General features: G+C 46.6%; 1 protein-coding gene across 1 annotated transcript in view; it reads right to left on the bottom strand.

Moving 5' to 3' along the window:
* Positions 1-13,260, bottom strand: part of GLE1 (GLE1 RNA export mediator) — a 336,359-nt gene that overhangs the window by 8,112 nt on the left and 314,987 nt on the right. The window contains exon 14 of the mRNA XM_085614075.1: positions 5,065-5,147. Coding sequence (XP_085470201.1) covers positions 5,065-5,147 — 83 coding nt within the window. The remainder of the gene's footprint in view (positions 1-5,064; positions 5,148-13,260) is intronic.

Consider the following 13,260-nt stretch of genomic DNA (forward strand, 5'->3'; position numbering starts at 1 on the left):
AGCACCCAAGGCGCATCCACAGCGGCACTGTGGCGACCGGGTGCAGGGTGCTGTTTTGGCGTTGGGTGCCCTGATGTTTTCAAAGGGCATTCTCGGGTTGCAACTAACACTGCAGGCTCGGGGACGAAGATCTTCGGGAGGCGACCACTGGTTAGGGAGGTATGTTGGATGTCGAGGGATGCCGGGACATCGTCGGTTGGGCCACCCAAGGCCGTGGGGCGTCCGGTGCAGCGGTGTCTTTTGGCTTCGGGTTCTTCTCACTGGCTCTGGTCACGGTAGGGGGGATCCGCCAGAAAGGGGCTGCAAGCATCGGCTGGTGACTTGAGGTAGGTTAGGGATCACCAGATCCCAGATCAGGATCACTGGGGAGATGATCTCATGGTGTTGGGCCACTCTAACTCGGGCCATCGGGTGCAGAGTGGTGCAGACTCACGGATTAGGCCGGAGCCAGTGTCTGTTGGTGAGCAAATCCAGTGGTCACGGGAGACAAGCCTGGTTTGGGAAAGCAGGGCATGTCCTCCGGGTTCTGGGGGGCTGCTGACACACCGACATTTCGCTGGAGCAGGTCGAGGTCGGGACAGGCCGGTAGGGCTGGGGACAAGTTAGTTGGTGTCCTCCTACTTCCGTCAGTATGGCTTCTTCAGTCCTTCTTGCATCTTCTTGTCTGAGGAGGCAAGGTTCAGGGTTGTCCCTAAATACTAAATTTAGGGGCGTTACAGGTAGGTACAGGTCGGGTCCCTTCCTCGGGGTGTATACACTCTCTATTATGTCACCCTCCAAGAGAGCTAGACCTTGGGCCAAACTCGTAGAAGATACTTGGACCACAGCCCTAGTAAGTTTAGAGTCAGAACTTAACACCGACCTCACGGTAGCAGCAGATAATCTTTCTACCTGGGTCAAGTCATCACTAGATATGGTCATCCCAGTTAAAGCATGCAATAAAGCAAGGGAGAAATCCTCACCATGGTATTTCCCTGCACTTCGAACATATAAACAAGAGTGTAAAAGATTAGAGAGAATGTGCAGGAAGGACTACACTGCTACCAGCAAACAGAAATATAGAGAAGCCATAAAACGGTATCAAAGCGAAATAAAAAAAGCTCAGGCAGCACACTATGAGGAACGCATTAACCTAGCAGCCAATACCCCTAGAGAAATGTTTTGCATCGCAAAAGACCTGCTAGAACTTCCTAAATCAGAAACCCATCTTGTGGCCTTATAGGAGCGATGTGAGGAATTAGCCCACTTTTTCTCAGAAAAAAAAAAATAATCCACTCGGCCTTTCCTATATCACCTTGCCCCAGTGATATTCTTACTAGCGACACACCCCGGCCCGACACCAATCATATGCTCAGCGTACTCCACACCCCCCGCTCACTTTAATCAGGCTCTCAGAAATTCTCCACCAGATAAAATCCGACTCCCCCTAGATACAGCACCACCCCATGTACTACTTAAAGCTGGAAAAGTGATTCTTCCACACATGCTTGAAATAATGAATCAATCCTTGGCTAGCGGAATTGTTCCAGCACCTTGGAAGCATGCCATGGTGAAGGCGCTATTAAAAAAAACTAATTTGGATCTAGATGATCTGGGGAACCACCGCCCAATATCTCTGCTTCCAGCAATCATTAGAGTCTTAGAAAAGCATGTTAATTTAAGCATCTCCGAATTTCTGGAAACTAACTGTCTCCTGCACGCCACACAAACAGGCTTCCGGCCGCTACACGGCATGGAAACTGCACTGCTGGCTGTGGTGGAGGAATCCAAATGTATTCTTGACCAAGGGGGTGCAGTGGCTATCATCCTCCTAGACTTAAGTTCAGCATTTGATACGGTGAACTTCGACATACTAGGGGAGAGACTCAGGAGGGGAGATGTCTCAAGGGGGGCTCTAAAGTGGATTCAGTCATACCTGGAGAAAAGGTCCTTCCAGGTTTTCTCAGGGGAAGCTACTTCTAAAGCCTTGGGACTCAGCTGTGGAGTCCCCCAGGGATCCTCAGTGAGCCCCACATTATTCAATGTGTATATGCAGCCACTGGCCGACATCATCTTGCCTTACAGGATAACAATTATCACCTACGCAGATGACACCCAACTGGTAATCTCGCTTAATGGCCCACACAACCACTACTTTGACTTGGAAACCTGTCTGGAACACTCTTGCCTTCAGCTAAATGGTCGAAAGACCAAACTAATGCTGCTGGGCAGCACCTCCGGTCTGGACCATAAACAGATCTGGCCAAAGTGCCTGGGACCAGCCCCCTCCCCAAAATCGAAGATAAAAGGCCTGGGTGTCTGGCTGGACAGCTCCCTTGAATTCAAAGATCAAGCGATAAGAGTAACAGGAGCTTGCTTCGGTGCTAGGAGACTGCTGTGCAAGGTTCTCCCCCTCCTGCCAATAAGCACCCTGATTCAGGCCCTGGCCCTATCTCGCCTGGACTATAGGAACTCCTTATACCTTGGACCTCCAGTAACAACGCTAAGGAAATTCCAAGCGGCCCAGAACTGTGCGGCCAGATTATTGCTGGAAGTACTGAAAAATAAATCAGCCAAACCAGCCCTGAGAAAGCTACACTGGCTTCCTGTTGCTAATAGAGTTACATTTAAAGCCTTGTGCATAGCCCATAGAACTTTTTGGAGTAGTGGCCCAGCTATTAATAGAACTCTGATCACCCCTTATCTCCCTCGAAAATTCCTCCGCTCTACCCATCTCCACCTAGCTGTAACCCCGAAAATAAATAGGGCACGAAGTGGAGGTAGGTCATTTGTCTACAATGTGGCCAGACTGAGGAACACAATGCCCCCCTCCCTCCGAGCTGAATCCCATCTTCTTCCTTTCTGAAGACTTCTTAAGACCTGGCTTTTCCAGCAACCTGGTGTATAGCTTGCTGGAAACACCTGTCTAGACGAAAGCGCTGGGACGCCTTCGGGTAGCTACGCGCTATATAAAAGTTAATAATAAAATAGTAAAAATAAAAAATAGAAGGGCCCTGAAATCAAGATGCCAAAAAAGATCTATTTTACTGCACTGATGGACAAACTTGACTGAACCAAAAATGTAATTTTAAAATCACTGAATCGTTCCTACAACCGACAGTAATGACTAGGGATAACCCACTCGCTCAATCCTTATGCGATAAAGTATCAGCATTTTTTAGGAGAACATACGTACCATCAGGCAGTTTAGCACTCTCGCTCCCGGATGATGCCTCAATAGGAGATAGTTCCCTGATAAGACCATTACTTGACAACTTTTCAGACTATTACTCTGTCTTGACAAGCTATTCTAACCTGCAAATCAGGATCTCCACATGATACTTGCCCTCCCAGTGCACTTCAAACAGTTGTAGATTGCATAAAGCCGGTGATTAATGAAAGTGTGAATGCTTCACAGGCCACGGCTGTAGTTCCACCCAATTGAAAACTAATAGTGGTTAAACCACTTCAGAAAGGCAGCTAGCAGATCCCACTGTCCTTTCAAACTTTTGTCCAATCTCACTACTCCCGATGTTAAGCAAAATCACTGAAAAGTTAGTCAATGAACAACTAACGGTACCTTTAGAGGAGGCAAATATTCTCCACCCACGGCACTCCAGTTTCCATCAAGGACTCTCTAGAGAGTCAGCCCTGTTAGACGTTGCAGACATGTTGAAATTTACACTTGACGTAGCAAAAAATGCAGTGCTGAATTTATTAGATCATCTGTATTGGATAGCATCTCCCGTGACATCCTACTACAAAGACAAGGACTGTGGGATTTCCCACCGAGCACTGGTTTTCGGTTCAATTCTCCTTCTCTGACCGCAGACAGACAGTGATGCCAGCAACCTTTTTTTCTTCAGAAAAACCTGTCACATTAGGGGTACCTCGGGCTCTGCACTTAGGCCTGCATTATTCAACACCTATATCGCCCCTTTGATCTCGATCACCTCCTTTGGTATTTAATCCACACCTTATGCTGACGACACTCAATTGTGACCCTGGATAAAGGTTCTATTGGATCTGAGAGCAATGTTTAAAACTGCTTAACTGATGCACACAAACCATCTCAAGAGCAACACTGATAAAAGAGATTTTGCTCCTCGGGAAGACCAACTACTTTGAACCAGCACTATGGTGTCGTAATGCTACTCCACCACCTCCTTCGGTGGAGGTTGTGAAGAACCTTGGTGTAAAATTTGATGCTCCCTTGTCATTCAGCCCTCAACCTATAACAGTAGCTGGAAGTGGTTTCAGTCTTATAAAAGCACTGAATATTTTTATAATATTTCCCATTATTGGCTAGAAAAATAGTTGATTTTGCTTTGATAACTTCTAGACTGGACTACTGCAATACCTTGTAGGCAGGTTCTACAAAACAAACCCTGCAGAAACTCCGGGTGGTGCAACACAATGCAGCAAAACCCACGCTGCATCAGCAGCCTTGAAAGTACCACACTGGCTGCCAGTGTATAAGAGTTCTTTTTAAAATCCTCTAATTTATCTTCAGAGCCTTTAGAGGACTCGGGCCAAAATATTTAACTTCCAGAGTCACCCATTATATGACCTCACGGCGGCTTAGGTCCTCACAAGCGAACCTGCTCAAATCACTTACATGCAGACTTAAAACTCGAGGAGGTAAATCCTTTACCGTCCAGGGAACAAGAGCTTGAAACCTACTCCCTAGAGAGTCGAGATTCATTGAATCTGAAAGGATCTTTAAAAAGCAGCTCAAGACCTGGCTTTTTGGAATCCCCAATGATCGGAGCTATTCACTCATTCTCTGATGCTTTTCTCCTCCAAGGTTTGATCAAGATTGTTTAAACGTTACACAGTCTAACTCATTGCCGCTTAGCGCCAGGATGGTCCCTTGGGAGTGGCAGCGTGCTCTACAAGTACAAGAGTGGCAGGTGATGTGCCATGGTGTGGACAGCTGGTTTGCTACAGGCCTCCTTGGTGGGGTAGAGGTCTGCCACTACTTGGCAGCTGCTGAACTGAGGGTCAGAGCTGGACTGAGTGAGGAAACTTTCCTTCCAGACTCGTGAACAAGGTGCTGGCCGAGGGTCTCTGGTCCAATCTTACCGTGGGAAGTAATCCTCCTTAATTAGCTGAATCAGCTTCAAGAACTGGACCTGGTACTGCTTCATGAGCGCATTCCCGCACACCTGCAAGAGTGAAGAACAGATGAGACGTGGACATGGACAGAAGAGTCTCTGCTCCCTACACATGGACACATTAGGAGGACAACGCAAGACGAGCCAACAGCATCAGGAACCCTCACACGCCTGCACAGAACAGTCTCTGCTCCCTACACAGACCCCTGAGGAGGACAACGCAAGATGAGCCAACAGCATCAGGTACCCTCACACACCTGCACATGGACAGAACAGTCTCTGCTCCCTACAGGCACCTGAGGAGGACAACGCAAGATGAGCCGTCAGCATCAGGAACCCTCACACACCTGCACACATGGACAGAACAGTCTCTGCTCCCTACACAGACACCGGAGGAGGACAACGCAAGATGAGCCGTCAGCATCAGAAACCCTCACACACCTGCACACATGGACAGAACAGTCTCTGCTCCCTACACAGACACCTGAGGAGGACAACGCAAGATGAGCCAACAGCATTAGGGACCCTCACACACCTGCACATGGACTGAAGAGTCTCAATGCTCCCTACACATGGACATCTGAGTAGGGCAATGCAAGATGAGCCAAAAGCATCAGGAACTGGGACAGTGTTGAAATTCTTAGTCACTCTAGGCATAACTTCCCAACACTGCAAGATGTCACCAACCCGAGTATTCTGTTTGTACATAGCGTTGGTCAGGCCTATGGATACTAAACACTTCGGTGGTACCCCTGAATCTTGACTGACACCTATTTGTGTCGATAGGCCAGACCAACCATCCCTTCCAATTGGGGGGGGGGGGGGGGGGGGGGGGGGAGATGAATTGTACTAGCCATCATGTAGAATGTCATCTAATATATCCTCACTATGTTGTGTATAATTTTGCCATCCCTCAAAGTGTGTAAGTGAGGGAATCCGCGGTGTGTTCAAGTCCTTGATCTTGGCTAACCCAAGACAGGAAGTCTGTTGAGCTGTGTCGTTCACGAATATTCCATGTGGTATGAGGCACGCTCTACACAAGGCCTCAGCCCCCTGAACCTGCCGATCTTCAGTCCCTCAGACAGATTTTGTGTCTAAAGTGTCCTTCCAAAAGTCGAAACCCTGGACAGACAGCTGGGAAAGAAAGAAGCAGAGTATAGCTGTTTCGTGTTAGTGAACATATTTTTTGGTGCTGTTGTAGGTGCCATCTTATAATAAAAAGTGGTCGGGTCCGATGTGTTAAACCCACACAAACAAGCTAACTTTTGCGCAAACTTAGCTGAACTACCTTTCAGCGGTGTTGGGCAATGGGAACCATTGATGGTAAGAATTTTTTTAACGTGGGATGCTTGCTTTGTGCAAGAAATGAAGACTATATAGTGTTGGTAACACAACATGGTGTCAAAATTAGATGCATCATACAATTCATCGCTGAAAAATGCAGCAGATTGTTCTAAATCAGACCGCATAATATTTACAATTTCAAAGTCCCAACTATCAGGGAAAGTACTGGAGGTGATGATATTACTTAATGAGATTTTAAACAAGTGTGGAATTTTTAAAAGTTCAATTGGAGCATATACATTATACGAAAGCCTGTCCCATACTATTCCTTCTGGAACTGTAACTACTGTAATGTTCACTAAGGACAGGTCTCTCTGTTCACGGTGTGATGATGCATGCGGTTTCAGGACCAAGTTTACATGTAGTACTGCAATGCGTTCTGGGAGGTAATGTCCATTCTGGAGCAGGAAAAAGACAGTCACTACACCTAACCAGAGGATTAGTAACAGCAGAAATATAGCAATCCAGAGCTGTAGCCAGGGAGAAATAAGGCAAGTCTTTTTCAGCCAAAGGTAGAAATCACAAAGTTGTTGTCTGTGGGAAACAGGCGGCGGCGGTAACTCGGGTTCACTTGGATCCAATAAGAAAGTATCGAAATCAATGAAGTAGCCAGACGCAGTTCGATCTATCTTTGGTTGCTCAGCAGGTTTTATAGAACTGGCAGATGTCTCCTGTCGAGACATGCTGACATAGATGTTGGTGTTAGGCCGTCTTCGGGATCCAGGCAAGTCTTGTCGGTACAACTTTCACTTTCCCATGGGTGGGGCGTTTTACATGGATGTTTCTTTGTAATGTCCGGAATTCAGTGAGTTCCTGTAAAACAGCCAAACTATCATTGATGTCAAATGGATTTTCATCCGCCACTGTGCTGCCACAGTCGAGGTCAGGTACCCACATTATAATCCCGAATAGAACTTTGAATGGAGTATAGCCGCCCAGGGAACTTCTTGGCATGTTAAGTGCACTCTGGACCCCATATAGGTGATAGGCTCGGGTGGCAGCTGGGTCAAACACCCTTGCTGTTAAGGAATACTTTAAGGTTTTTTCTCTCTGCAATCAAATTTCCATCGGGATGATACAGAGAGGAGTACCGCAATGCAAAATCCAAACCTCCCATGGCTTCTTTGTAAGCCTGTGAGCTAAACACAGGGCCAGTCAGAATGTAATGTGCCAATTGCGTACAACCATAAAAAGGCTTGCAAATCCTTGATAACAGTTTGGGCGTTGGCCGAACGCTGAGGCCAAACCCACAGGAATCTATAGCATGAATCCACTGCCACCTACATGTACCTGTAAGCCCGTCTGATTGTAAATGGCTGCAGTGCTCTAAATAGACACATGCAAGTGGTCTGTCTGATATCAGTAATGGTGTTTTCGTTGGATGTGCTACAGTGGAACCCTTTATCGGCTGACAGATGTTGCATTTAAGGACATAACCCTTGATCTGTTTAGTAAGACCTGCCCACCAGTAACACTGCTTCAGTTATAAAACAGTTGGAGAAATAACTGAATGTGCTGAAACCAGACCCATTGTGCAGCTAGAATTAAACCTAATCTGCGATCCATGTTTGGTATTACTCTATCCCCCACTCCTGGAATTTGAGCATATGGAATATTTTGCACATCTAACTTGTAAGAGTACTTGAGCGGGAACCCTTTTGGCAAAGCTGAGCTGTTGTTGCGTGTAGCGTTCACAGCTATCCTTAGCTGTCTGTCTATCCTCATACTAGAACGAGTGATAGCAGCAACAGCAGCAGTTCTCACTGTTGCCTTGGTGGCTTCATCAGCCAGTGAATTCCTTTCAACGTGCGCGCCAACACGCTGATGACTCAATGTGCGACTTCCATGTGCCCATGGCAAGCCTTTTTTCAGCTCTGCCACCTGTTCCCAAAGCAACTTGTGCTTTAATGTGCAACCTTTGGAATCCTGAAACCGATTCTGTCCCCAATAGTGAAGATATTCATTATATGAATGGACACAGTAAAACGAATCGCACATAATGAGTATGGGGAATTCCCGATCAGTATTTTTTAGTGCCAGTACTAGGGCTTTTAGTTCTGCCAGCTGTGCACAGCAATCTCCTAGAGACTGCGTCTGTATTGCTAGGACAGAACTTGCCGTCCCGCATACATCCCTTTACAATCGCACATGCTGCGCTGTAGCGCCGTTTACTTCCTACAGCAGGCTGGACAGTCCAGTCAGTGTAAAAGATGTATTCATACTGATCTAGAGGCATTATTTCATTCAGGAGAGGATATTCTTGTTCGTACTGCAGGAATACTTGTGTTTTCAGTGTAGAATCAAATTTGTAGTCTACATCTGTTGCAGTGAAAGAATTAGCCCATTGTATCCATCAGGGGTGCAGTGCTTTTGCGCTCAGAACGCTTGCTTTGGTAACAGCCTTTAAGGTTGGTACCGGATATACGAATTATTTGTTTCCCCTGAGCTAATGCTCTTCCTCTCACTACAGCAGTCTGTTAATATCTTTTCAGTGGATGCAAAGCGCATCTCAGCATTTGTATACAAATGTGATTTGTATGCAATGGGTACCGTTTCACCTTTATTGAAGGTTAGGCAAGTGTACCCGGATTGACCTGCGACTACATGAATCACCAAATTCGTGGTGTTTACACGTGTGTGTAAGTGTTTGGAAGCTACCATGTCAGCTTGTATGGAACGGAGAATTTCTGTGTGTTCCTGTGTCCAATGTCGAACTGAAAATTCAGGTCTGATTAGATTGTAGAAAGGTTTTACTTTTTCTGCATAGTTCAAAATGTATGTTCTGCCAAAATTTAGGAATCCTAACATGGATTGTAATCCTTTCAGAGTTTTTAGCAGCACACACTTTTCTGAAAAAAATTAGCTGCCAGGCTTTTCCCTTCACTGGATAATTCATATCCCAAATATAGGACATTGAGGTGGGCAATTCTTGATTTTTAAAGTTACATTTGTAGCCCATGGTGGCGACCCCAAGATTATGTTGTTTACCCTGTGCAAGTAATCCAATAATTCATTATCCGTCAGATAAATATCATCTACATATGACAATGCCTCCTCATCACAATTCTGAAGTAACTGTTACTCTTTGCTGAGAACAATCTGGGGCTAATTTTATATCCTTGGGGCAGTCTACAGAATTGGCTCTGAGAGCCAAGCGCTGAAAATGCGGTCAAATGTCTTCTTTCAGGCGCTATATTTTGTTTTGTATTTTGTCCACACAATGTTATTCATTAATGCCGTACTGTGAGCATTCTGTACTTCAAATGTCTTTGTGCATGTGTTTACTTTAAATGCCTGTAGTCTAAAACTAAACAATATCAATTGTGGGGTTTATTACGGGAAACAAAGGATTATTCATAGGGGAGGTGCAATTCTCAATCACAACTTGGTATTCAAGTTGATCTAAGATCTCCCGGACTGGTTTATTTGCCTCATGTTTTATTGGGTACTGCCTCTGGGGTCCAGGAGTAGTTTTAATTGGGATTTCATGGTCAGGTGACAGCATCCCACCCTACATGATTGCGGTAAAGTGCAGAAGCTAGCGCCCACTCCTGCGCGTATGTATGTTTGAGTGACTCTGGAACGATGTTGGAGAAAACCGGTAAACTTACCTCTCCCCCACTTGGGCAATCCATGACAAACTCAGGCGGCCAATCTCTTTCAGCCAAAAGGATATCGTATCCAAAAGTCAGGTTCTCCCAAAAGAGACACTTCACTTTTCTGGGTATGTCCCCTCCATTTAGAGTGTTATTTCGTATAACGTATGTGGGACACTTACCCTAGTATCGGGTGTTTCCACTGTGATATGCTCATTCAACGCTGCTGTCACCAGAAATTCCATCAGGTTCTGGCGAGCGGTCTATCATTGTCAGAGCCCATTACCCGTTCAGTAGTAGAGTCCTCAGTAACCTGAGCACTTTTAAAGCCAGCTACTTTCTTCTTTTTAAATTGAGGGTTGATTTTGGGTTTATCCTTTGCTTGATAATGTAGTCTGAAGTGCAAGGTGTGCCTCTTGGCTTTGATCGCTCTTCTGATCTGCGTTCTGACTGTCCCTCCCTCTCTGAGGGCTCGGGGACGTAGGTGCACCTCGGGTTCTCTTCTCCAGGGCGGCTGGATGCAGGGGTGTCTTTTGAGGTCGGATTTCACCTTACTGGGCCACTCGCGGTTTTGGGAGGGGGGGGGGGGGTGGGGGAGGAGATGTCTCCGTGCAGTGCCTGCAGGTGCCGTCGAGGAGTCCTGGAAGGGTCAATCCACAGTGGACTAGAACTCTGGAGCGCTGGGGGACCTCGCTGGGACCAGTGGGCCACTCAGATTCAGGCCGTAGGCATTGGATGCAGTGGTGGTTCCAGGAGTCGTCCTTTGTTCTCAGCTGGCTTGGAGTCTTTCTTTGGTGTTTCTTTTGAACAGAGCTGATGTTCACAGGAGATCCTGTCTTTGTTGAAGGCAGTCAATCCTCCCAGGGGTTCTGGAGGTCACTGGCTGCAGGATCATTGGAAACTGCATATGGGCCGGTAGGGCTGGGGCCATGTCAGTTCTTCTCTGCAGTACCCTCTGCTGGAGTCTTCTTTCATACTTCTCCGTACGTTGCGGGAATCTGTCTTCCTGGTTCAGGGCTGCCCCCTAAATAGTGTATTTACGGGGCGTTTTTAGGGTCTCGAGGTAGGTAACCAAAGGGCTACTGACCTTAGGGTAACTACACCCTTGGCGTGCTCATCCCATGTGGGGGAGTGGGCACAATCCCTAATCCTGATTGGAGAGTGGGCTTCACCTCGCCTCCCTCACGCGAGGGGTGGGGTTGGCAGAGGTGTGCACACCTTCAGGGCTGTTCAAATTTTTCCCGCCTGTCTTCCCGCCAAAAAAAAAAGGAGACACAGTAAATGGACCTGCTCCTGATGGCAGGAGAGGTTGGGGGTCGCATTAGAAAGGCAGCAAAGTCTTTGAAGCTCCCCTGCCACAGATGGCTCTTCCTTGCCTGGGGAGGTGTGACCATCTCCGTTCAGAAAAGGCTTTGTTTCCGGGCTCAGGGAGCGAAGCCTTCCACCCCAGGGTTCCAGAAACATGTCTTCTGGGGGCAGGCTGGTGTGTACCAGTCAGGGAACCCACCAGAGGCTGGTCGTTTTTCAAGGAGCATCTCTAAGATGCACTGTGAGGGCACTGTATAATAAATCCCACACTGGCATCAGTGTGGGTTTATTATGCTGAGATGTTAGATACCAAACTTCCCAGAATTCAGTAAAGCTAATATGGTGCTGTGGAGTTCGTAATGACAAACTCCCAGACCATATACTCTTTATGGCTTACTGCACTTATAATATCTAATAATGGACTTAGACACTGTAGGGGTACAGGGCTCATGCACCTGTACCCTAAGTGGCATGGTGCACCCAGCTAGAGGGGTGCCTGACCTATGCCATAGGCGTGGGTTGTAGGCATGGCACACAGGGATGCACTTTTCTTTGCACCAAAACACAGTCTACAATGGCAGGGTGTGGATGTTAGTGTGCAGGTCCCCTAAGGGTGGCACAATAGGTGCTGCAACCATTAGAGGCCTTCACTGGTCACAGTGCCCTTGGTACCTTTTACAAGGTACTTACATGTGGCCATAGAGGTGCCAATTAGGGGTACATGGTACAGTGTGGGGAAGAACACAGGCCCTGGGGACCTGACTGGCAGGGACCAAGGGCACATCAAGTCAAAGTGGATCAGAAATCTGGCAAAAAGTGGAGAGATTACTGCAACAGAAACCCAGCTTCCTCCACAGGTCTAGCTCCCAAGTTATCTCTACCCAGCAAAGCATAGGTGTCTTTGATCATTTTAGGCAGTTCTCGCTCTTGTTGTGCAGGAGTGCATTCCCTCAGTCGTTGGCGTAAAGCCACCAATGCTGCCTCCCCTTTTATGATAGCCAACATAATTGTTGATACGTGAGCAAAATTGCCTATCAATTTCATCCCTACTTCCAGGGCAGGTTCTGCACCATACTCATTCTGTATGTGTTTCAATACTTCTAGTATAACTGCTATTGAGGGGGTACCATGAGTTCTGGTGTAAATGGTAGTAAAAAACTGTACTCCAAGAGGCACAATACTCTATCGGGGATACTATTCCCATTGGCAAGCAAATTGTCAATATTCTGTGTTTTTCTTGTGGGCCCCTATGTGGAAATACTGCCTCAAGCTGGGCTATTTTCTGTGCTATCCAGAACAGCATTTGCTTACGTATAGTGGGCATTCTTCCATAATCGGGTTCAGCTTCTGTTGGGTTATTTTTGTTGCAGTCCCTTCTGGTTGACCAGCTTGAGTGACCCTGGAAGGTTGAATTGTGAGTGTTCGCATTACGAACTGTGTAACATTTCTGTATAGTTTTATTACTTCTTTGTGAAGTTGTGAAATCCAATTGGAACGTGGGCCTGCGCACTCCTGTTTTCGCCTAGTAATCGTAAATGAATTATATGGGTGTCGATTGGTAAACCCTCCTGAGTGTGAGGGAAAAATGAAATGCAACACAAGTGTTATCTCTCGTACCCCTTTTTACCATGTAGAAATGTCACCAAGGTTACCACTTAACAGCAAGCAATACTCACAGATGTTTATCCTGCACCTTCATGAAAGTTTTTCATTTTACTGTGTGTTTTCAGATAGTAAGGCCCCTGATGAAGGGTCATGCCCGAAATGCATTGGGCAGAAATGAATGAACAATTACAAAAGTTATGTATACTATGGAAGTAATAGTATTGAATTGAAACAAGAATAAAATACAACTTTATGAACTTTTCACCGAAACCTTTTTGAAATTTGTCCGAAGGTGTGCCTATTGGGGACGC

Source organism: Triturus cristatus, chromosome 1_2, assembly GCF_964204655.1.
Source record: "Triturus cristatus chromosome 1_2, aTriCri1.1, whole genome shotgun sequence".
In the NCBI taxonomy this organism is placed as follows: Eukaryota; Metazoa; Chordata; class Amphibia; order Caudata; family Salamandridae; genus Triturus; species Triturus cristatus.